General features: G+C 46.5%; 1 protein-coding gene across 3 annotated transcripts in view; it reads left to right on the forward strand.

Moving 5' to 3' along the window:
- The window catches only part of PRSS12 (serine protease 12), a 68,994-nt gene that overhangs the window by 41,553 nt on the left and 1,424 nt on the right, over nucleotides 1-26,017 (forward strand). For 2 of the 3 annotated variants that reach the window (XM_069104905.1, XM_069104907.1), the window contains 4 exons: nucleotides 3,638-3,843; nucleotides 9,620-9,698; nucleotides 11,140-11,262; nucleotides 23,947-24,227. In XM_069104905.1, the coding sequence (XP_068961006.1) occupies nucleotides 3,638-3,843; nucleotides 9,620-9,698; nucleotides 11,140-11,262; nucleotides 23,947-24,227 (689 nt within the window). The remainder of the gene's footprint in view (nucleotides 1-3,637; nucleotides 3,844-9,619; nucleotides 9,699-11,139; nucleotides 11,263-23,946; nucleotides 24,228-26,017) is intronic. The other variant, XM_069104906.1, reaches the window with a different exon arrangement.

The raw sequence follows: 26,017 nt of genomic DNA on the forward strand, positions 1-26,017 counted from the left end.
GCTCCTAATTCTGGCCTCCGAGGCCAAGTAAAACAAGACTAATCCCTTCTCCACATAATCACCCTTCAAATGCTTCAAGACAGCTGCCATGTCCAATACAAAGATCCCTAGTACTTTCATCTGTTCCTCAAAAGGCATGGTCTCCATTCCTCTTCCCTCCTGGTCACCGTCCTCTGAACAAGCTTCTGGTTTGTACATATGCTTCCTGCAATATGGTGCCCACCTTCCTGATCTGCCCTGCTTGGGCAGAACAAAAGACAACTACCCAGTGCCAAGTAGATGTATAATCAAACATTCAATGAATGATTAATTTCAATAGCACATAAACTGTTGACAAAAATAGGAAAAGATGAGATCCTACCAAACTCCTTATATTGTACAAATATAATCTTTATGCCTAAACCAAGGAGAAAGAAAACTATAGACCAATATTCTTAAGGAACATTAATGCAAAAATTTTAAATTAAATATTACCAAAGCAGAAGACAAAGAGAAAGAGGCACTTGCCTAATCCTTCCAACAGTTACACTAATATATTTGTTCAGTCCAGAAGAAGGCGTCCCCAAAACACAGTGTGTGGGAGTTTCATATCTGACCCCAAGGCCTGATGAAAAATAACATTTTGTCTGGCTGTCAGGTTGAGTGGGGCTTTAGACTTTGCTGTTATCTGAATGTTTGATGATTCCAAATCAAAGGGTTTTTATCTGTAGCTTTACGTTCTGAATTCTTCTTCCAGATGTATTTCTTGGACTCTTCTTTGTTTTATGACCTGACCTGCATGATGTTACCCCCGTGGGCAGAAGTGAAATTGTACTTCATCAAAAAAAAATATTTTCTTGGGCTACTTAAATGGGAAATTATGGATAGATCACCAGGAAAAAATAATGTGTCAGGGGTGGTGGGGGGGGGGCTGAAGAGGTTTATTCTGGATGTTATATCTTTTAAAGAAGGTTTTTTTCAAAAAGTATTTTATGAATGTTTACTTACTGAGATTTGGTTTCTATATATAGTCTCAATTTCCAGGGAAAGAGGTTTTTTCCAGGTTTGTATCATTTTCTAAACAGTTTTAATGAATATTTCAGTTCTAAAGGATTTGTTGTTTCATTGCGTGGGTGCTGCCCGCACTGACTCAGAATGAAGGCCTTTTCTCCTCTGCCTTTGTAAACCATCTTTAAGAGCTGAAGTGTCCAGAAGAACTCCCCACCTCTAGGCAGGCTTCTCTTGGGATGGCAGATGCACAGCTCATCAGCAGAGCCACAGTTCATTTTTTTTGAAGGGGTTATTTTATTTTATTTTATTTCATGAACATGGGAAGAGATAGTATGATAATGGGGCTGAGAACGAAAGGACAGAAAGGGAAGATCCATTGGCTCTGCAGTGGCCAGGGCCTGGTGCTCCTTCAGGAGCAGACACTGGTCTCCAGTACAGGTTTCGTCTCCTTCATGGGTCAGAGCGAGAGATGGACCTCGAGGGAGGTGTTCAGTTAATGTCTTTCCCCAGCTTGGAGAAGGGCAATGCCTCTGAGGACGCTCAGGTTAGCTAACTGATCATTGTTCCTCTCAGAACAACAAATACAGTGGCCTGCTCATGGTGGTGTCTCTGAAGAAGGAGCCAGGGGGCTGAGAATGTCTGGGCTCTGGGCACCTTCCACATGCCACAAGAGGGAGGCTTCCCACAGGAACCACAAATCTGCTTCCTCGATCTCTTCTTTCCTTTCCTGCATCTTTCTCCCAGAATTCTCTGCAAAAACTTTCCCCAGCCATCCCACTTTCAACATGTCACAGGCCAATGGCTGTTGGGTGGCGTCTCCAAGGCAGCTCTGGGCCACATAATGAGAGCAAACATGAATAGAACACAGAAGGGTTTGCAAAGCACTTTACGCATGTACAGGGCCAAAAGTCTCAGTGCAGTAAAGCTACTGTCCAAAGCTTACTGCTTAGATTTCTGGAACACTGTGTGTTCCTTCTTGGGTCCTACATCGCTTCATCTTGCTCAAGAGACTTTCCAGTATAAACTTGGTCCAAGTTCAACACACACACATTCATTTCCTCCGGGATTTCTTGAAAACATATTGATTCATAGATTAGACCTGGGAGGAATCTTAGTAGTTATAAGTTTGGAAATCTTTCTTTTACAAATGAGGAAACAGAGGCCAGAGAGGTCAGGTGACTTGTCCAGGTAGCAAAGGACAGGTCTGGGCATGGCCCCAGCAGAGCCGGGCCACAAAACCTCGTTGGCAGGTTGGCAGGAGCTGTCCGAGCGTTTCCTCGACTACCACTAGCTTGAAGATCCCAGGACCCACCTCCACGTGTTGGTGAGGTCGGGGAGGAGAGGAACTGCGGCCTCGAGGTCACACGTGGCCCTCTAGGTCCTCAAGTGTGCCCCTTTGACTGAATCCAATCTTCACAGAACAAATCTTGTTTATTGGGCTTGTTCTGTGAAGTTTGGATTCAGTCAAAGGACTATACTTGAGTACCTAGAGGGCCACATGGATTGTGTGACCCTAAGCAAACCACAGAACCTGCTTCAGTGTTCCCATCCATAAAATGGGATTATAATATCTAGCTAAGCCCTTTACAGATAGCATCTGACTCTCACAACAGCTCCAAGAGGTAGGTACGATTATTATCCCCATTTACAGATGAGGAAATGAGTCTTTTAGACTTCTTGGGACTTTTTCTGTCTGTCCCTGCACCAGGTGTCTCTCCCCGCTTCCTCTTCTCAGTTCCTGGTTTTTTGTTTTCGTTAGATTGTAAGCTCCTTGAGAATGATCTTTTTCTTTCTTTTTTTTTTTTTTTAAATATTTGTATCCCCAGTGCTTAGCATGATGCCTGGAACATAGAAGGTGCTCAATAAATGTTTATTACCTAACACTGATAACTAAAGGAAAGGTTTAGAGAGCATCATTTTAGATGCCCCCAACGGACATTCCCTTCCCCACTCTCCTTTCACTCAAGATTTTGAAATTTAATGTAGATATTTACGTCTATTTGAGTTCTGACTTCTTTGGCAAAAAAGTAACTTGTAGGTGAATACAAGAAAAGGGCTATCAGGGCCATCCCACTCTGGCTTTGGACAGAAATGGTCGTCATCAGGCAACCTGCTCTGTTCAGGCTAATTAGACAAGTAAATTGTTATTATTCCCTGTCTTATTTACCTAGTGGCAAGTTTTTCAGTAGAATTTCATTTGGGTTTAACACAGACTTGTGATCTCATTTTAAAAATTTATTTTTAAATTTTTATTTATTTTTGTGTAAGTGATCCCATTTTTTGTAGGGAATTCCCTATGTGAAAAGTTTCTACCTAAATGCAGATCAGCAACTCATTCATATCTCATAGACCAAGAAAAATTGGGTGATTTGTCCAGGGCCCCAAAGCCACTGTGTATGAGAGGTAGGGCTTGTACCTGGAATTAGGAATCTCCTAGAAAAACAGATTATTTTTAACAGGCATCTGCACTGACTGAAATAATGAAGAAGGTTCATCGAGAAGATGGCAGATAAGGAATGAATTATGAAATGACAATAACTCACAAATTCGGCCCGGTTCTAGATGCGTGATTGATGGATAAGGGGAGGTTGCATGTCCTTTTGAGAATCCAGAAAAGCCCCCTGTGGTGATGCTGCTGTATTTCCAGGGGTCTTGCCAGAGCCAGAACCATGGCTTATTTTGGAGAAGGGAAAGGGCCGATCCACGCAGACAACGTGAAGTGCACCGGGAGCGAGAGGAACCTGGTGGACTGCATCAAGCAAGACATCGGGACGCACAACTGTCGTCACAGCGAGGACGCTGGAGTGATCTGTGACTATTTTGTCAAAAAAGCTTCCAGGCCCAGCAATAAGGGTAAGTGCCTTCCCGCATCCTGGTAGACGCTTGGGGGCTGGACTGGGGATGTCGTGGCCACAGGGGCTCCTTGCGTGAGGCAGGGCAGGGCAGCAGTTCCTTAGCCCTTCTGCTCTCGGGTGGGCAAGAGCCCTCAAGGCGGCCCGTGGGAGTCACAGATGTTTCACCAGTTGGGACCCCCGACACCCTTTCTATATTTGGGTGTAACTTCTTCTGCATAGATTTCATCAAATGGGGAAAAAAAACCAGGTTTGCATTTTGATCCTTCTAAGAAGTGACATAAAAAAGTTCGAGAGACAGTAGTTTCAGGGTAATTATTTTATTAATCATGCTAGCATATAATTAATGAAAGGGGTCAGTGATGCTCTCAAATGCCAAAGACCCCTCGTGGAACCCACTCAACACTTATATGCCTTTGGAAGACTGGGTGTTCCTAAGGGTGGAATCAACTCTGACTGGCTAAAAAGTAATTAGAGAAAAGGAATATTATAAGGAGAAGTGAGCCCATTCTACCGAGGGGATAGGGGACGTGACTTTGGTCATGTTATTTGCTTCCAAATCATCCCCAGCTTGGGCAGCCTAGGCAAGGCATCTACCCCCTGCCCAAAGCTGCCGGGTGGAGCCCAATGGGCCAGAAGTCACCTTAGATTAAATTCTTTATGAGGTTTTTTAGTTGGGTGAGCTATCTGCACCCAGGTAAGACAGTCTAGGTGAGGTGACTTTTGAGAAAAGTCAGGGATCTTCCCAATAATGTGTTAATCACCACTTTTCTCAGAAGGGTGCCAGTATGGCATCATTAATGGTATCATTGGCCCTTGCTTTTTGTGTTTTGTAATCAGAGTTGAAAGCAGGGAAGTGACACCTTGAAAATTTCCCTTGTATTCCATTCGTCCTTTTGTATTATCTCATCCTGTGGGATCTTTGTTCTCGTCCTTCCAGCCTCTGCTCTACCTCCACACTTTTTTCTTTCAGCAATAACATAATGTCTTATTTGACTGAAAATTTTGAGATCCTCCCTGGGCCTCCCTTTGGGGGGGGGGCAGGTTGACCATCCTTCCTTCCTCTTCCCCTTCTGCTTCTGGCCCCCCAGACTTTGATGGGCATTTCTCCCTGTCTTCATTTTTCACCTCCTTTTTCTGTATTGTTTTCCCTCTTACAATGCAAGCTCCTTGAGGACAGGGACTGTCTTCCTTCCTTTTTTTGGAAATGTGTATTTTTATTTTTTCCAATTACATGTAAAAGCAATTTTTTTTTACATTTAGCTTTTTTTTTTTAATTTTTGAGTTCTAAATTCTTTCTCTCGCTCCCCTCCTTCCTCGAGAAGGCTAGCAATCTGATATAGGTTATACATGTGCAATCATGCAAAACAAATTTTCGTATTAGCCATGCTGTGAAAGAAAATACACACACAAAAAAAAGAAAAATAAAGAAAATTTTAAAAGTATGCTTCAATCTGCATTTAAACTTCAACAGTTCTTTTCCTGGAGGTGGACAGCATTTTCCATCATAAGTGTTTCAGAATTATCTTGGATTATTATATTGCTAAGAATAGTTAAGTCATTCACAATCGATTCTCATACAATACTGCTGTTACTATACATAGTGCTCTCCTGGTTCTACCCACATCACTTTGCTTCCCAATAAAACCATCTCAGCAGACAGACTAAATGGGGTGATGGCAACGAACAGGCCTCAACTGTCAGTGAGTTAGGAGGAGATCTACCCCAAGCATGCGAAACCTTTCTCTGGGGGAACAATTTGTTCCAATGGCCCTGAAGGCTGCCGAAGCAGGCATCTTAGAGGGCTTAGAGCTTGGTCAGGCATCAAAAGACACCAGGACCCTTGCCATTCATCTTGACTTGTATCTCACCACTGGACTTTGATGACTCTGGAAGAGACAATGAGACTGATGACTTCACTCACAAGTCAGGACATCATCCTGTGATGTCGCTGGTCCTCTCTGAAAATGGATGAACAACAACTTCACTCTGCATCAGTTCATTTCAGTCTTCCCAGGTTTTTCTGAAACTGTCCTGCTCATCATTTCTTACAGCATGATAGCGTTCCATCATATTCATGTACCACAGTTTGCTCGGCCATCCCAGCTGATGGGCCTCTCCTCCAATGTCCAACCCTTTGCCACTGCAGAAAGAGCTTCCATAGATATTTTTATACATATGGTCCTTTTCCTTTTTTTAAACCTTTGCAGTCCTATCTTTCTTTTTGCTTGTATTTGTAAGCCCCACTCTTACCCTCCCTCCCCCGCTTAGCCCCTGGGAATGCTTGTTGCCTTGCCACTCATACTGGGCTCACCCTGCTCCCTTACAACTGTTCTGCCTCTCCTCCACACTAGGGCTGTGTGTTCTGGTCCAGGCTGAGTCCTCTCTCTGCACTCTTGGTCTCACCCCCACTGGATTCCTCCAGGAACCAGCCCCAAAGACCATTTTTGCCTCTCTGATCTTCAGAATCTCTGTGTCTCCTGGATCTTTCCCTGCTGCTTACAAACAAGCTTGGGCATCTCCATCCTTACAAAACCTTCACTCGACTTTCTCTCTTTCCCTCAGTTTATCCTCCCATCTCTCTTCTCATCTCCTGCTAAACCACTCGAAAACCCCTCATCCACTGGCAGTTTAACTTTGTACTCTATGACTCGACTGAAACTGCTCTTTCTGAGTTCACCAACAGTCAGCTTGTCCTCGGCCATCCCCCTGTTCTTAGACGTCTCCCCTTGGTATTCACAACACTGCTCTTTCCTACTTCTCCTCCACCCAGGCATCCTTGATTTCCTTTGCTGGAAATTCCTTCCTCTAAGCACAGCTTACCCCCAAGGTTCTGGTAGGGCACCATAGGATCATGGATGATGCCATGGGCTGCTCAGTGTCCAGCACTAAGCATGGTTGGAGATAATATCTTCCTTGAACTACCCACATGGTCGATTATTTAGTCATAATATATAATAATAAATAATCGACCATGTGGGTAGTTCAAGGAAGAATGATGAACTCTGTTTAATGAATCTTTGAACAAGGTTTTTAAAGATAAAGAAGACGAAGGAAAGGGACTCAAGTTTTCTTATCATTACCTTAGTGTGTTATATCCTGAAAGCACAGAATAGATAATTTGATAAGGATTTGTTATCTAGGAGACTAAAGTCTTAGGGTAAAACCTTTGATCTAGGCCTCAGGTACCTGCTAATGCAGCCACAGTCATAAACGGATACAACTGAGAGCAGACTTCAGAGCCAAAGCCGCAATCATCAAAAGACATCACATTTAGAGCTGACCACCCAAAGATATCTGAGTGCAGAATCAAATATTTTGGCTCTCAACAGGGTGGAGAGTGGGAAAGGCTCTCAGAGGCTGTCTTGGCCTACTCTCTCACTTCACAGATGAGGAACTTGAGGCCAGTGGGCCATGTTTTCTCTTTGCATACTTTGTTTCCTTGGAAATTTTATCTTCCACTGTGGTTGATAGTCAACAATCACTTATTAAGCATTTCCTATGTTCTAGGCATTGAGTTAAGCACTGGGTGTGCAGGAGTAGTATAATAATAATAATAACAAAAATGACAATAACTGATATGTATATAGTACCAACTGCTCCAGGCAGTGTGCTAAATGCCGAGTGTACTGAGGTATATGGGCATAAACACAGTCCCTAACCCTCAAGGAGCTCACTTTAAAAAAAAAATATATATATATATATGTATATATATATATATTTGGAGCTCACTTTTTTTTTTTAAAGCAATCAGGGTTAAGTAACTTGCTCAAGGCTACTGGGTGTGGTGCTGAGTATCTGAGCCCAGGATTCGATCCCAAGTCATCCTGACTCTGGGGCCGGTGCTCTTACTCACTGCACCACCTGGCTGCCCCTAAGCAATTGGGGTTAAGTAACTTGCTCAAGGTTACATGGCCAGGTGTTTCTGGGTGGATGCTAAGTGTCTGAGCCTGGATTCAATCCCAGGCTGTCCCGACACTGGAGCCAGTTGTCTTACTCACTGTGCTACCTGGACACCCCAGGAGCTCACTTTCTAATGAGAGAGATAACTTGTGGACAACCCTGTATGCGTAAGATAAATAGGCACACAGAACTAAAGAAACCCGGGTTGTTCCCCTCTATACCACAGCACAAATATGAAAATCCAGGATTTCATTGGGGTGGTATCCCCTTCGCTGTTTCAGATCACAACCCCTCTCTCTATCCTAGGCAGAAATTGGAGGAAATTGAGGCTTAGAGAGGTCATACAGGTAGAAAGGAGCAGAGCCAGAATGAGAAGCCCAGGTATAAGATGAAAGGTTTATGGACTCCGGGTCATGAAAGGCCTCAGATGTCATTTCACCTACCTCTCTCATTTTACAAATGGGGAAACTGAGGCCCTGTGAGGCCAGGAGACTCACCCAAGGTTGCATGGGTAATAACTGTCCTTTACCTGGTGCTTTCCATGTTAGCCCATTTGATAACAAGTTAGGAAGTGACAGAGTCAGGCAGGCTTCCCCCCTGACTTCTCTGACTCCACATTCAGGCTTCTTGTGCTCCCAGACTGTGACCTCCCTCCTAGGCAGATAGCTGCCAGATCTTTCTATTTATCTAGTCCTAGCTTCTCTGAGGAACTCAACTCCCACATCCCCTCTGCTTGCTGGAGGTTCGCAGCTGTGCCTGGAGCCCATCACGTCCAAAACTGAACTCATCGTCTGGCCTGACTTAGAGCCGCGCTTCCTCCAAACCCCCCTCCTCTTCTCGAGGGCCACCCAGACCTCCTTGTCCCGATCATCAACAACTCCCACCCATCCCTTCCCCCCACACCCATCCAGTGGCCAAACCTGGCTGTTTCTTTCCAAGGTAGACGCCGGTTCTCTTCCTGACATTCTCGTAGTTAGTGCCTTGTTTCAGGCCTTCATCCTCAATCCCCCTATGGTTTCCCTGCCTCCATTGTCTCTCCTTAATCCATCCTCATGGCAGATTAACCTCTAAAGTCTCTTCCAGCTCAAGACTGCTGATGCTGCAATCCCACTTAAGTGAATGCCCTCCTCCGTGCCTGGAAAGTAGACTTTCCTCACCTCTGATTCTCAGATTTCTGAAAAAGGCTCAGGTCGAGTGCAGAGTCCTCCCAGCCTTTCCTGGTCCTTCCCACTGCTAGGGCTTCCTCCTCAAATGACCTTGTATCTCACTGATCTGTGTTCCTCTTCCTCCTCCCTACCAAGCAGATGATAAGCTCTTTTAGCTTTTGTCTTGGTTGCCCCAGGCCTGGCACCAGACCTTGTACATAGAAGATTCTTAATAACTAATTGAGGAATTGAGTTGAATGATCCCTTTCTCCCTTCCCACAGACCTCCCTGACTTCAGGCTGTGCCCACTCCAACCAGTCCCTGTGCTCTGATGATCAAACAACACTTCTGTCATGTTACTGCCCTGATGAGAGCTTTTGCTCAGGACCTCTGACCACAAAACCAGTGTCCTTTCTCTAGAAAGAACCTAGGAAGGGGAAGGTGTTGCTGGGAAGAGCACATTGGCCAGAGGACCCTAGATCCTCTGTTTACTCTCCTCAGGGTTTAAAGGAGGAGGAAGAGAAGGAAGAGGAGGGAGGGGAAGGAGGCTAGGTGACATACAAAGCACCTTGGCTGACTTAGAAAAATGTAGGCACTTTAGATCTACTTTTCAAGGAAAGACACAGTCCAGCTTGTGGTTTTAAATGGGTGGGAACGTGCATGTCTGGGGCTTATGGGGCCCTCCAGCAGTAATATGAGAGTTTAATGAAGGGCCTGTTTCTACTCTAGATTCCCTTTCATCTGTTTGTGGTCTGAGGTTACTCCACCGAAGGCAGAAGAGGATCATTGGTGGGAAAAACTCTTTAAGGTAAACTGATATTCAACATTGGAACTGTCCCTAGGTGCCAGTTAAATAAAAAAAAAATACTCTCATAGGTTACACATTGCCCTCATCTGTCCAGTTAGATTCTATTTCTGTCTTGGCCATTGTGTTTTCTATGTTAAACATAAAAAAAGGCCAAGGTGATGGTTAATGAACTATGTGGCTCTGGGCTTCCTCCCATTGGGGAGTGCTGGAACCAGGGCCTCTAGGGGGCTTGCCCTTGTCTTTTGGGGTTTGGCTGGGCAGTAGACTTTATCTGTTACCCCAGGATCAACCCCACTAAGTTTGGCAAAACCAGTGTCTGCATTGTTCTCAGGGAGCTACTGTGTTTGACCACAGGTATTCTTGGCAAGCACCTGTGAAGTCACAGAATGGTAGATCAAGGACTGGAGTCTGGTCCATTCCTCTCTTTGCAGATGTGGAAACTGAGTCCCAGGGAGGGGAATGACTTGCCCAAGGTTACACCCAGAGCAAGCATCAGAGGCAGGATTTCATCCCGGGTCCTCAGAGTCCAGAGCCAATATTCTTTTTCTTGTAGGGTAGAGAGAGGGGTTGTGATCTGAATCAGTGAAGGGGATATCGACCCCAATGAAACCCTGGATTTTCATGTTTAAGTGTTGTGGTATAGAGGGGAACAGCCTGGGTTTCTCTAGCCCTGAAAGTTCACAGTATGTTTTTCTCACAACAGCCCTGGAGGTATTTAGGGCAGGCATCATTACCCCAGAGCCCAGAGCAGGGTTGGGATTTGTCACAGCCTCCTGACTGCATGTTCAGGGGGTTTCTTCACTGCAGCCTTGCCCCACTGTGTACAAGTATCCCTCGATTTATGACATGAAGAGTTTCTAGAACCTGTGTGACAGGACCAAGGTGGCTTAGCAGAGGCTGTCCAGGATCTGTCACTGCCAGGGCTCAGAGAGTGCATAATGCAGTGTCCCCTTGGTGTGTGATCATGGACGAGCTCCTTCCGTTTGGGAGTCCTCACACATTCCCTGTGAAATGAGAACATCAGTCCTTTTACTCCAGGGTTACTGTGAGGAGAAGACTTTGTAAAGACCGAGCCTCGCCCTTCTAACGGGGAGCTTCCTCGCAATGAGAGGCCCGTGCTCTGCCAGATTTCAGGCTTAGGCGAGGGGGACAAGAGAGCGCAACTTTGTAGAATATTATGATACCGGAGAGAGGACTGAATGTGTTTTCCATGGGCTGGAGGGAGAGGGGAGGACGGGGCCTGTAAGCAGATCTCAGGGCTGAGATGGGTGACATTCTCAGTCTGGCAGCGACAGCGGGTTAGGTAATGTTCCAGCCCCCTGCTCCCCCCGGGGCCAGACCCCTTCCAGACATTCCAGGCCCTGCGCTCCTGCCCCTCGCCCCTTTCTGTATTCTCTGGTCGATGACACAAACAGCCACGTGTGGCATCTCTGCTCCTTAGGGGCGGCTGGCCCTGGCAGGTGGCTCTGCGGCTGAAGCTGTCCCATGGAGACCGCAGGCTTCTTTGTGGGGCCACGCTCATCAGCCGCTGCTGGGTACTCACGGCCGCTCACTGCTTCAAGAGGTGAGTGTCCCTGGGTTTAACTAACAAGACGGTGATGGTGCTAGTAATGCACAGGGCCGTGGGCACTGTGGGTGGGAATGGTGCCCCAAAGAGGCCAGGCTCTGCACACGGTAATGCTCTGCTCTGGAAGCGCCCTCCTCCCCTTGGTGTAGAGTGGGGATGACGGCCCCCTGGGTGTTAGCGGCTTAGTTCTCTGTGATTGCTGTGCTTCCTGAGAAGGGAGTATATGAGGTTATTAACAGAAGGCATCAACAAAGGCATCTTCGACATGGTAAAACTGAATAGTCGTTTATAGTGTCTTACTGTTTTCAAACATCTCACCTGAGCTGCAGAGGAACCTAGGAGGCAAGTTCTACTGGTGTTCTATCCCCATCTTACAGATGAGGAAACTGAGGCTCGCAGAAGACCAGTGGTCTGCCCATGGTCAGTGACTAAGGGCGGGAGGCAGGTCTGAACCTTTGCCGGCCTGCCTTGTGCTCCAGCATGCTATGGGCCAGGCCAGGCTCCCCTTGGCTTTGCTGACATCCTTGCACGGTCTCAGACTCCTTGTTTCTCCAATCATTTCCCACTCTCCAGAGTGCCAGACAGTGAATCAGGATCTGGTTAGAGGCCGCTGGATCTGTTGTCATGGTGCTGGGGTGATAGGTAGAGGTCAGTCTCATGAGGAGGCTGCGGACGCTAATGACGCACCTGGCCAGGGCTGGGGGCTTCTGGGAAGTAAGAATGAACAGGAATGGGCAGCCAGGTAACACAGCGAGTAAGAGCACCGGCTCCAGTGTCGGGATGACCTGGATCAAATCCGGGCTCAGACACTCAGCATCACACCCAGAAATAACTGGCCGTGTAACCTTGAGCAAGTTACTTAACCCCGATTGCTTTAAAAAAAAAGAATGAACAGGAATGGGTCACTGACTGGCTGAGTAGGGAATGTGCACTCAGATGGCTCCTCTTCAAGCAGGGATGGAAGGCGCCTAACAGGAGCCAGCCTGACCCCTTGTAAATCTGATCAATTTAAACAGAAAAGGGGGGAAGGAGAAAACACCTGCAAGGATGTGCTCACGGACGGTATCTAAAGATGACACAGACAGTAGCAGGTACATTAATAGAGAAAGAATCCCCAAGGAGAGAAGCAGGAATTCACAGGGGATGAGATCAGGCAAGATAGGCCGTACCGATAGGAAAATAGCCCAACTAGGGGTAACAATGTTAATGAGGGGTCCAGATCCCAGAAATCTTCCTGCAGGGTGGGCCCAGCCATAGCACAGCATGCTCCCCATTTGGCAAACTCCAGCGGCTCCTCCCACGTCCAGGATCTAATATAATATTCCCTGCTCGGTTTTTAAATCACCTCATCACCCTCTGGCCCTTGCTCCCTCTGCAGTCTTCTCCCACCTTCCTTTTGTCCACATAGTCTCTCCTCAGGGAGCTGGCCTCCTCTCCTCCTGACTCTACAGGCCGTCAGCCCCCAGATCGGAAATTCTCGATCTTTGCTTTGGCCTTCTGGCTTCCCTGTCTTCCTCCAGGTCTTAACTAAGATCCCACCTGTTGCAAGAAACTTTCCCCAATTCTCCCCAATGCTTTGAAATTCCTTCCATTTCACCTTCTACAGCTTTGGCTCATGCGTGGTGGTTGTGTGTCGGTTCCCCCATTTTTTTGTGAGCTCAGTGAGAACAGGGAGCTTCTCCTTTCTTTGTGTCCCCAGCTCTCTGCCTGGCATACAGCAGACACATAATAAGTGCTTGTTTATTTGACTTGAGGCAGCAAATTCAAATTTATACTTCTATCATTGAGACTTAAAATGGATCTTGTAACTAGAAAGTCTATAGAACGAGTATCATATCTGAAAGGAATATGGTTGATTTCTAAGGGGGTAGGCAGGGAGCACAGAGCAAGAGAGTCAGAGGACAGATTCCTATGAGCAATTCCAGGAATCCAGGAGAGAAACGTGCTGGAATACATTTGGGTGAGGATCAGTGGAGGAAGACAGAGCGGGTTTTGCTCTGGGAGTCTGCTATAAACCACTAGCTAGGACGAGCCAATAAACAAGGGATTCTGGAGACTAAACCTGGCACACAGGAATGATCTCTGAGTTGTGGAGGCCTCAGTTCTCTGGACAGCTGCAAGAGCCTAACAACAAGTCAACTTTTCATTTGCCTTAATAATATAATTCTTCAAAGACGGAGGAAGCAACAAGGGGAGCTGCTTGTTTGGACCCAAGGATACAAAATGGACCTGGTGTCTGAAGCAGAAAGAATGGGAACCCTAAAATGGCCCTCGCCCCATTCCCTTGGGATAGAGGAGGAGAGGAAAAGCCAGAGTCTGGGATACATCCTAGGATTGTGGAAAGCAGGTGTCAAAGGGCTTGAGGGAAGAAGAGAGGACCCCATGGCTGAAAACTGACAGGAGAGCCCAGTCTGAGAGGGATGGGTCACTCAAGGACAAAAGGAGACATTTCTCGACAGTGAAACCAAGGATGAATGCTCTGTTCTTAGAAGAATAGTGTCAGAGATGGTGAAGTGCAGGAAAGTTAGGCACGACAAAAGCTCATTCTTAAAGCTGTGCTAGAGAAGGATCTCGGATACTAGAACCATACTAGAAGGAACTCAGATACTAGAACCATACTAGAAGGATCTCAGATACTAGAACCATACTAGAAGGAACTCAGATACTAGAACCATACTAGAAGGAACTCAGATTCTAGAACCATACTAGAAGGAACTCAGATACTAGAACCATACTAGAAGGAACTCAGATTCTAGAAGCTTGGGTAGAGGACATGATAACAGATGACCAAGACTATGCAAAGAAATTCAACTTTTGCAAGGGCTCCTTCACTTTCCTCTGCCAATGAAAGACTTTTAGGATAGAAAGATCAGAAAACAATGTGCTTTATAAGGAATTGAAACCCAGCTGCCTTTAGCCAGTTTGTCTCAAAGGCCAGACAAGCCACATCCCAGGTTACTGAAGAAACTGGTGGATGTAATTTCTGAGCAATCTTTACCAAGAACCTTGAAATTGTGGAGAGTGAGAGAATTGCCACGGGACTTAAAGGACAAATCTCCCAGTCTCCAAAAGAGGGAAGAGTCTGGAATCTACAGAGATCAGTGAACTTCACTTTTATTGCCATTAAAATGTCAGATTATTAAATTATGAATAACCAATATTAGAGTGTTAATTATTGACAATTAACTACATTGAATTATTAAAGGGGATTCTTTTTGTGCATTCCGAATGGGAAAGAGCATTATTGCTTCATCCAGACTAACTTCATTTTTGCTTTTGGTCAGTTATTAGGCTAGCAGGTTCAGAGGAATTCTGTGGATAGAGTTTACCTAGGTTTCAGCAAAGCATCCTGTTATGCTTGTGGGAAAGGATGGCCAGATGACATCATGGTGCAGAGGATTCAGAAACAGTCGGATGACCAGCCTCAAGGAGCAGCTGGGCTGATGCCATCCTGGAAGCAGGTGTCCAGTGAAGTGACCCAGGGAGCTTTCATCAATGTTCTGTTGTTGAAGGTTTTTATTGGATGAACATATAGATGCCATGCTTGTGAAATCTACAGGTGGCACGAGCCTGGGAGAGATTGCTAACATATCGTATGAGAGAGCCAGGATCCGAATGGTCTTGCTAGGCCAGAAGAACATGGCAGCTTAATCATTGATTCATCTTCATTAATTGGACAATTGCTCATTGCTGCTATACCCCTGTAACTCCAATAAAGAAAGCACTTTTCACTTTCACTGAGATGGGCTATCTCTCCACAAAAACCAGATCATTGGATTCAGAATTGGAAGGGGCCTTGGATCTCCTCTGGTCCAATCTGCTGGTTCATTTTTATTTTTGCTTTTTGGAGGGTAATTGGGGTTAAGTGACTTGCTCAATGTCACAGGGCTAGTTTTGTGTGTGTGTGTTAAGTGTCTGAAGCCAGATTTGAACTCAGGTCCTCCTGACTCCAGGGCTGGTGCTCTATTCACTGTGCCACCTAGCTGCCCCAATCTGCTGGTTCTTAAGTGAGGAAAAACTGAGACCCAGAAAGGGGCTTCTCTGCCCTGCACACGAAGCCAGCCTTCATGAATCTCTGCTGCAGACATTCTGGTTGTCTCCAGAGTCAGTGACACTGGACTCCATAGCTGGGGTAGCCATTCCAGGGCTGGCCGAGCCTTGCTGCCAAGCTGGCAAAGCCCTTGGTAGATCAGTGTCACGTTCATGCCACCACCAGAGGACAACTCTATCGGAGTGTCTGAAACACATCATTCTTATTGATTTATCAGGTAAAGTGCACCTTCCTCGTGCCAACCATGTGCGGCTAAGAATGTCTGTTATGTTCTGGGTAAGATTAAAGACCAGTAGGAAAGAAGACAAGCAGACAGCCATATTCAATCAAGAGTTAATGGGTCCTTAAATGTCATCTTTTAATAAACTCTGAGGAGAGGAAGAGTGTCCCTGAGATTTGTCCTGCTGGGTTTGAAACCTGTCTCAGGTTTCATGTGACTTCCTGTTTTGTCATTTCTAAGAAGGTAGATCAAGACCTATTATGAACAGGAAATTTGTAGTGGTCGTAAGGCAGCTTACCCATGAAAAGTGGACCCAGCATTGTGTTTCCTTGGGTAGTAGAGGCTCGAGGCTCCCACCCCCACCTCCTGCTCCCATCGATGGTCCAGGGTCCTAGAGTCTACTGACTGACAACTTCTCCCCTCAAGGTTCTTGGGGAAATCTGGAGGAATTGAGGGTGGTTTGCTCAAGAGTTCCCTTCCCTACCGCTGCGTTCCCCATTGACTATCAGTTGATACCAATTAAGCAGCCATATTTAATTTTCTTTTAGAAACAGATATTTCCTAAGGTGATATAGTAAGAACAATTGGTATAAAACATCCCTGCAAAATGGGGACATACTTTCACGAGGATATTTGGATTCCAAGGGAAAGTGGGCACAAGCTTAGAGAGCACATGAGACCAAAGTGTAATCCATGGTTCTTAGCTTCTGGAAGACTTTTTCTCTGGTGTGGAGCCTTCATGAAGTTGGCAAACTTGGGCAAACAGCATTGCTTTTGTCAAACAAAAAAAAGTGAGTTTTTTTTTTTTAAGTTGCCAATGAGGGCAAGATTAGCACACTAAGTTGCTATGTGACATCACCGAAAACATTTAATTCAACAGATATTCATTTGTGTGATTAGTATTTGTTGAAAATAATGCAGTGCTTGTATGCACATTTGATTCTCTAAACTCTGTAGTTAATTGCACTGCAGACCTGGTCACAGCAACAACAGCCAAATCCCTAGACCAATGAATGGCATTTTAAAGTGAGACTGTACATAAGACCATATATTTTAAATGAGTTAAGCTTTTAAAAAATGTATTATTAACTGTAACAAATGTCTCGTTTGTTCCTATGCTTCCTCCTTTACCTTTTTGGGGGGATTTCGTTGCTTATAGCACTTTAAAATTTATTTTTTATTCTGAACTTAGACAAAAAAGGGAGCCTTTCCATACCCAGCAGAAACACAAAGAGAGATTTCTGTATGAAACCGTGAATCTTCTTTCTCCATGACATGCTTTTTAAAAAGGAGGTAATAAAAGGCCTGTTACTCCCCATCAAAGGCCTGTCTTCCCTGCAGAGCTGGCTAGGTGAGCAGTGATCTCATCAAGAGAAAATCAATAAAGGATTTAATCGATTCTTTCAAAATTCCTTACTTAATCAATGAGCTGGAAAGGGGGTGAAGAAAGGGAAAGAACTTGGAACTGTAAATAAAATAAAATTTAAAAAATTCTTTATTTAGAAAACCAGCAACCTTGAGGAAGAGGCCGGGGGGGGGCGGGGCGGGAATGTGCTGATTCATAAGGTCAGAGGCCTAAAGCTGGAAGGACGTTCAGAGGCCCAGTACAAGCCCCTCATTTTTTAGACGAGGAAACCCAAGCCTGTAGAAGGACTTGCAGATGAGCAGGAGGTGACCCGTTCACTATGGCAGTTTTTAAAAAGAAAGGCATGTGCTGCATAGGAGAGACACAATTTAATGTGCAGCCCTCCTGTTCTGCAGTGTACAAGGAGATGCTCATTTTCTGGGGGTGGGGAGCAAGGGGTTTGCTAAGTTCAGAATAAACAAATAAAATGTCAAATATATCTGATGTTTCTTAAGTTCAGAATAAATTGTATGTCTGCATATATATTATATACTATATATGTATATATATCATATAATTAGTGTATATACATGCACATTTTTAAAGGGAAACTGAGGCCCAGGAAGGTGAATTAACTTGGCCAAGGGCATCTAGGTAGCAAATATCCGAGGTGGGATTTGGACCCGGGTCAGCCCACCATTTCCCAAGCTGGGAAGGAGGAGCTATCCTCTGGGAGTTGTGGCCAGGTACCCAGCAGCCTACATCCTCCTCTCTTCTTCCAGGCTGTTGGCTCCAACGTCTCTTCCCTTTCTCCAAAGTTCTGTCACGATGAAAGTGGAACAATCACCATGGTGATGGAGGCATCTAATTGTTCTCCCTCCTTCTGGCCATCCATCTGCCGACCAGTCAGTCAGGGAGGCCAGCATGCTGCCATAGCTACGGCTCCAAGCCCCAAAACCTTCCACACATTTATTCAGCCATTGAGCCCCTAACAAATGTTTGTCCTGATTGCAGACAGGACGAGACGTGAGACAGGAGCTGCACCCTCGTTGTTTAAGTTGGTGGAACCCCATATTTAGCAGAATTTTGAAATGCCTTCGTCTGTGTGGACAGAAGGCTTCCCGATGTGTACCACCACAAGTGTGGGGCCCGGCAGGTGCCCGTGGTCCTGGTGCTGTCAGTAGTATGCTGGACAAAATGAACAAGGAGAGACAATTTAGCCCTGGTGTCTGAATGAGAGTGCTTGCATTGGAGAGGCTCATGATTTGCATCTATTTTCGTCCCTGTCCCAAGGAGTAAGTAACAGGGATACTGACTTTCACAAGGTTGCTGTGTCAGATGTTTCCTAGCCAAAATCTGTTTGGAAATGTCAGGCAACTTTTGGTATCCCCTGGGCTCAGCCTCTGGTAAATGCTTTAATGAATGTTTTTTTCATTCATCGACTCCCTCCCTCCTTCAGACAAAGAACACACCAGAGTGAGAGAGCTAGCAGCCCAAACTTGCCATATTTGTTTTAGGGACTTGCCTGACTCTGATAAACAAAGGTTATTAAAATCCTGGCAGGACAGCTAGAGAGTCTCTCATAAATCACACAGCAGGAAGGAATGCTTTGAAAGCAAGGTTCCTTCGTAAGTCCCAGACACACTAATGAAGACTTTAAACACTAACAGATCCGTAATCTTGGCCAGAATGTGGCCCTTTTAGCATGTAACCACATCCCCAGGGATCGCTGACACCAGACGACCAGCCTTTGGCCTGCAGCCCCGCCTAATCCAGCATCATGCCCTTCGAATTCCAAGCATGACATCTGTTCCATTTATAATCTCAGTAGACAGAGGATTGGGTTTGGCGAGTTGGCTGCATTGAGCTGAGACATGTAAAGAGGGAGAGGGCACTTCATTTTGATAGTGTATGAGACAACAGAAGATATTTCTGTTTAAAGGATATTGTTGCTTCCCTTCAGCTTGGTGAGGGGTCTGGTGAAAGCTGACAGACCCACCCCTAGAATGAGAGGGAAGAAGGGAAAGTCACACACTAGGTGGCCCAGTGGGTAGAGCTCTGAGCCTACAGTCAGGAAGACCTGTGTTCAAATCTATCCTCAGATACGTACTAGCTGTGTGACCTTGGGTAAACCTCTGTTTCAGTGTCTTCATCTATTAAAAATAAATGGGGATGAGAACAGCACCTGGCCCCCAGGGGGACTGTGCAGATCAGACAAGGTGCCATTTCTAAAACTCTTTGCAAACTTTAAAGAATGCCGTCAGCGCTAGCTACTGCACGCTCATTGGCAGCTCAGAAACATCCTGCAGTCAGGAGGACTGATCTTGGGCATCCCTGCTGGGCACAGCTGCCGCTGGTGCCCTGGGAGGGGGCTCAGTGGTGTCCTTGGCCACAGCCTGCAAGAGCTCAGACCATTGTAGCGGTCAGGCCTTTACGCCTGGGCTCCACAGAGCATTCTTCCTTCTTGGCTGTCTGTGGGCATGATACAGAACTCGAAGGAAGCCTGGGCTTTGGTCTGTGATCTTGGAGGCAGAAAGCTCCCCTACCAGTGTGGGTCTGCTCCTCCTCTACCTCAGCCTGAGTTAAGTGACCTGCCCAGGGCCGGGCCAGTGGGTCAGCGTCAGGACTAGAACTCAGGTCTGCTGCACTCCAGGGCTGTTTCTCTATAGAGGACACCATGATTGCCTGCAGGAAGCCTTTAGTTTTCATCCTGGGAGTGACCACACCTGTGGATGTTGGGTGTGGGAGTAGAACCCTTCCAAGGGCTGTGATGTCCAAGATACTAGGGCTATTCTGTTCCTTGTTCTGTCCACTGCCCTGACCTTTCCCCAACAGTTGCTTTATGTAGCACTGCTTTGTGATCTATGGGGAAAACAGAGACTCCTGAGTCAGGGGCCCTGGGTTCAAATCCCATTTCTGATAGATACCTCCTGTGTGACCTAGGACAACTCACTTAACCTCTCTGGGCCTTACTTCCTCATCTAAATCTTCGAGGTCTTTCCAGCACTAGATACCCCTGTGATCCCAGGAGTGTGTGTGTTTCTAAATTTGCTTCCAGCTAAGTAATCACCTGACAGGTTCTCTCATATGATGTAAAATGTTTATATTTGCATATAGATTGGCATTTGCATCCTAGCCCACCAATTACTCAGAGTTCCCTGGGGTTAGACGGAGGTGATAATTAATGAAAAGGGCCAAGGGTGGCGGCAGAAGTCAAGCCCTGCCAGCTGCCGGGCTAGGTCCGCCATTACTGCTGGTCCTGCTACAGAAGTTAGAGCCTTGGAAAATCTGACTGGGCAAAATGAAAGAAAGTCCCAGAGTAGGAAGAGGCCCTGGAGGTCTGCTTATCTGACTCGAGTAAAGGTCCCTCTAGAACATTCTGGCAAGTGGTCATCCATCTCTACTTGAAGACCCACAGTGATGGGGAACTTCCTACTTCTCCAAGTAGCACAGGTTATTTGTGGATGATTCTAATGGTTAATAAGTGATACAGTGGCACATAGTAGGTGCTTAATAAATGCTTGGTGATTTGACAATGGAAGACAGTCCTGGGTTTCTAGCCAGAGTGTCTGGGTTCAAATCCTGGCTCTCCCACTTCCTACTTGTGTGATCTTAGGCATCAGTTTCCCAAGAACAGCAAGTCTAATTCCTCTTGACTTTCACAGTCCTTTATCAGATCTCCACTTTCCAACTTAAACATCCCCAATTCTTCCAGGTTTCTCATGTGGCATCATCTTTAGGCTTAGTCCCCTTCTTTGGGTGCTTGGCTTCTCTCCGTCAGCATTTCCATCCAAAGGACTGGTGACATCTCTGGTAGAGGATTTCCTGGGGGGGCCAAAGAACCAGTGCCATCTCTGCCCCAGATGAGGGAATAGCAAAAATTGCTGCCACAATGTAAGAACCCCCTTCTCCATGCCACAGCAATCTACTGCACTCAAAAGCAGCCAGGAAAGAGAATTCTGCATTCACCCTGAGTTCAGCTCAGCCTGGATCATGAACTGCTTCCACTTCTCAGACAACCAGATGGATATTTATTCACTAACTCATGATGCCAGCTCCTCAGCCACTCCTTGTGGTGGACCGGAACCAGGAGGAAGTATCTCTCATGCTCTATGACCCACAAGAGAGTGTCCAAGGATAATACAAGGATCACAGACACATAGTGCCAGTAGGAGACTTAGAGGTCTCCAGTGCAAACCCCTCATTACTGAGGCCCAAAGACTTGGCCTAGTTAGTGTCTGAGGCGGGATTGGGACCTAAGTCTTCCCGACTCCATGTTCAACACCCAGCCATGGCACCACCCAGTGACCTTAAGTATATTTTTACTTCTTGCCATTTCACATTGTTGTCTTTCTATTTTTAGGACCTTTTTTGTTGCTTAATTTGCCTACATGCTGGGCTTTTACTGAGCCTTTTCTCTTGATATACTTGGTGTTTCCATTTTTTTTCCTTGTATTATCCCATTACTCATCCTCTGCCTGCTCCCCATTCACTACAACTACAGACCCCAGGGGGACAGGCTACACAGCCAGCTTAACCTGCTTGTGTTGGGGGATATGAAAGTTCATGAAGGTAATACTAAAGGAAAGGGCATTAACTGGGTAGAGGGTAGACTGAGAAAGGTCTCCTGCAGAAGGCAGGATCTCAGCTGAATCTTAGGCGAAGGATTCCAGGAAGAAATTCCAGGCTGAGCATTCTAGGAAGAGGGGACAGCCAGTACAAAGGGGCTGTGAAGAGAGAGTGTTCTGTATGTGAGGAAGAGGAAGAAGGCCAGGAACTGCATTCTAGAGTTAGGTGACATATAAAAGGTTCAAGAGATGTAGTTTCTGGGTAATAAATCATTTTGCAAATGATTACTAAAAGCAGTAAGTGGCACTCTTGAAGGTCAAAGACCCCTCATGGAACCCACTCAGTGACTATGTGCCCTTGGAAGAATGGTGATCTTCAGGGTGGCCATAAACTCTGATTGACAATGAATGAGAATGAATATTATAATGAGAAGCAGACTTATTCTAATGAGGCTGTGGGGGACCTGACTGATCAGTCTTGGTCAAATATATCCCTCCATCTAGGGTAATCTAGACAAAAAACAGGAACCCACTTTTATCCAGACCTGAGTAAAAATGGGCTGAAATCCATCAATTGACCTAAATTAAAATTTCTTTGCATTTTGAAGAGATATGAGTTTCCCCTGTCATTATCAGTCCTGTACTTTAAAGACTGCCTGAATAACTTAACAGGGGCTGATTACCAAGTGAGGAGGTAGAAAAGGGGGAAAACCTTAGTCCTAACTCAATAATTGGTTATTAATATAAGAGAGAAATAATCATTTCTCCTGAGTACATGGAAGGGGAACAAGGAAAGAAAGATAGGAAGGGTCCAGGTTATAAAAGGTTTTAAATGTCAAACAAAGAAGTCTATATGTGATCACAGAGGTCATAGGAAACCACTGGAATTTGGTGAGCCAGGGAAGGTGACATGGTCTGACCAGAACTTTAGGAAAGTCCTGTCGGCAGCTGAAAGGAGGATGGCTTAGGGTGGGAGAGGCTTTCGGCTCAGAGATCAGTCAGGAGCCTTGACCAGTCACCCAAGCAAGAGGCGATGAGGGCCTGAACTAGGGTTGTGTCCGCATGAGTGGAGAGATGCGAACATAACCACACGGTGATTGGGTATTGGGCAGGATGGGTGGGGAGAGTGAGGGTGAGGAGTCGAGTGTGGCACCAAGGTTGAGTATGTGAGCCTGCGTGACTGGGAGGATGGTGGTACCCTTGATAGTAACAGGGGAGTTTGGGAAGAAACATGATGAGCTCGAGTTTGAATATGATGAGTTTGAGACGCCTATGGGACCTCCAGATTGCCATGTCCAAAGGGAGGTTGTGACAGCAGCCAAGGTAGGAGGGTGGAACAGGATACACGTGCCACCAATGATAAGTGAACTCCTAAGGGCTCCCTAACTGAGATCAGCGAGACAGCAGAGTAAAAAGGGGCGGGGCCTCCAGGGGTATGACCTCCTGGCAAGAAAAGATGACCAGGATGAAGAACCAGCAAATCAGCTCAGAAGCAGCAGTCAGATGGCAGGGGAAACAGGAGGCTGTTGTCTTTAAAACCTATCACCATAGCAGCCCAGGTGCAGTGGCTACAGGGCTGGACCTAGAGGAGTCGGGAAGCCCCGAGTTCAAATGTGCCCTCAGACACATCTTAGCTATGATCCTGGGCAAATCACTTCACCTCTGTCGAGCTCAATTTCCTCTCTGTAAAACGGGGATAATAACAGCCCCTATCCAACAAGGTTGTTGTGAGGACAAAATGAGAGAATCCTTATAAACGCCCTTGCACGCCCTAAAGCAGTGTGTAAATGCTGACTGTCACCAGTGGGACATTTGTGTTTGTTTTTTGTCATAAGACAACTATTCTGACATTCACTCGTTACATGACCCCACATCCCACTACCTACTTACAAGGGGTTTGTAAACTTTATTTTTTCCCACCTGGTGGATTATGGTCAAAATTCTCCCCAGAGGCCATAAGGTTTAATTGCTTATATATTAAGTTTAAGCTCACGTGTTGACAATGTGCATTCTGGAGGTTTTATTTTCTTAATTAATAGTGTCTTATCTCACTTCATCACAGAATTTGCTGCGCTGAGCCTGTGATTTCATTAGTGTGGGGAACTCTGTTGGCAGAATCCCCACTGCCGGTGCAGACTGGTGGCTGAAGTCAAAGGGACGGGGCCTTGCTGGGGGCAGTCTGGCCAACCTGAGTTAGGATCTTCCTGACCTGAGGTCAGCTCTCCACAACATCACGATGCCCCTGCCGCTTTTCAGCTCATTGAAACTGATTTCTTTGTGGTGGCTCCTTTGTGCCTTGGTGGTTGTAGCAGCCCACTTGAGGACCTAGAGGGCCACACGTGGCCTTGAGGCTGTGGCTTCCCCACCCCTGTCCTAGAGGTTAGGCCCAGAGCTTTGAAGATGGTTAGCCCCTAATGATTGCTTGATTAATCTTTCTTCTCACAGTCGACACTTTTTAGCCTTTGAAATAAGGTGTGCTCCTTCCCCTGCCTTTCAGGTATGGTAACAACACTCGGAACTACATCGTTAGAGTTGGGGATTACCACACCCTGGTGCCGGAGGAGTATGAAGAAGAGCTTGGGGTCCAGCAGATTGTGATTCACGGCCTGTACAGGCCGGACAGCAGTGACTACGACATTGCCCTGGTGAGGCTGCAGGGACCAGAGGAGCAGTGTGCCACATTCAACAGCCACGTTCTGCCTGCCTGCCTGCCTCTCCGACGAGAGAGGCCGCAGAAGACTGCGCCCAACTGTTACATCACTGGGTGGGGAGACACGGGTAAGTGGGAGTTGGCCAGTGCCACAGAGCTCAGAGGCTTCCTAGGGTGCAGGACGTGTTAACTCGGTGACTTGTGGCAGAGGTTCCCAGGTGAGAGGAAGGGATTCTTGGGGAGACTTCTCCCTTATCTGGCTTCTTTCCTTTTCATGCATAGTCTGGCCCAGATAATCTCTGTATGGCCTCTCCTCTGGACAAGCTGACCAGCTGCACTTGGTGGCTTATGCTCCTCCCTTGGCTTCTTACTCTTCTGTTTCCAGGGGCCTTACGAGGTCCCCTTGCTGTTCCAGGGCCTGGTTGATCTCTGGGGATATTTCATGGCACCATAGGCTCCCTGGAGTGCCCTTCTTGCCAGGGTGTGACTGAAGTGCCTGTGTATTTCTAGACTCCTTAATTCTGCCAGGGGGAGCATGATTTGGGTCACTTGCTTTCAAAAGCTCAGCCCTGACCCGAGTGAATCCTGGCAAGGGAGTCATCATAATCATGGCTGACCTTCAAGAATACTTTAAGGTCCAAATGTGCTTTCTGTGCATTATTTTGTCAACCTCCTTGTTCAGGGGTCATTATGGCCATGACATTCCCCATTTTACATGAGACTGAGGCCCAGGCTGCTGCGTGACTCGTTAAGTCACAAAGCTGGTGAGAGTTAAGAGCTGAGATCGCAAGCCAGGCCTTTGGGACTCCACGACAGTGTTCTCTCCACTGTCTATGCAGTCCCACTGGAGAAGCAGAGGGGGCCACACATGGAGCTGTTGATTTTAGTCAAAAAATTCTATCCTCTGGTGCTCATCCTTTAGTGAAGAGGCTGGACTCGGCTCAGCTGGATTAAGAGTAGAAAAGTAGGTCTTGGGGTGGCAGGCTCGCCATAAACACCGCCCTGAGACGGCTGAAGGCTGTGCTGCAGTGCTGACTGCTGGAGGTGGGGCAGGAAGCACTCTGATAAACCCCACATTGGATATAGACTAGCTGTGTAACCCTGGGCATGTTCTTTATCCTGTCTGACCTCAGCTCCTCTTGTGGAAAATGAAAGGATAGGGCACTGCCCACGGCTGACGCTGCTGCTTCTCTTCTTCAGAAACAAAGGCGGTTGCTCTCCCCTGGCGATGCCCATAGGCTGGTCCAATTAAATCTGGCCTGGCCTCTGATGTCAGAAGAGTGCCCCCTCTCGTGCCTGGATGGCCCGGGAGCCTGGACTCACTGTCCAGGACTTATCCTGTGCAGTCTCTGCAAACTAAGAAGAGCTAAGGCCCAGCTGAGCCCTGGACACTGCGACCTCTCTGGGTGGAGGGAGTTCGCCAATGAGTCACAGATCCGAGGATATGCACGGGGGGGATTATATGAGAAAGCGTAAAAGGGCTCATTAAATCCTCACTCTTCACCGGCCGAGGACAGATTTCCATAGCTATGAAGCCGAATCCAATGCCCTTGTTTTATAGATCAGGAACTCCAAGGCCAGGGCTCAGAACCTCTGTGCTCCTCAGAATCTTTGGGACTTCCATCCAGAATTCCACTGCCACTTCCCATTTAAATGATGCTTTCAGCCATGTCAAATCCTTTCAGGCGGAATTGCCCTATTTGATGATGGGAAACCTTAGGGGAGCATCTGCTCTGAGAAACTAGGATCGTAACATGTTCTGAAGCATTTTAGTTGAACATCTGCTGGGGGGGGGTGAGGTGTGAAAGCGTAAAAGGGCTCATTTAATCCTCACTCTTCACCGGCCTTCGGAATCCTGCTCTATAAAACAAAGGCATTGGATTGTTCTGGTACAAAAATCGCGAGAACTAGCAGGTAC

Source organism: Petaurus breviceps, unplaced genomic scaffold, assembly GCF_028583685.1.
Source record: "Petaurus breviceps papuanus isolate PSGF00001 unplaced genomic scaffold, PetGlider_PUasm1.0 689, whole genome shotgun sequence".
NCBI classification, from domain to species: domain Eukaryota; kingdom Metazoa; phylum Chordata; class Mammalia; order Diprotodontia; family Petauridae; genus Petaurus; species Petaurus breviceps.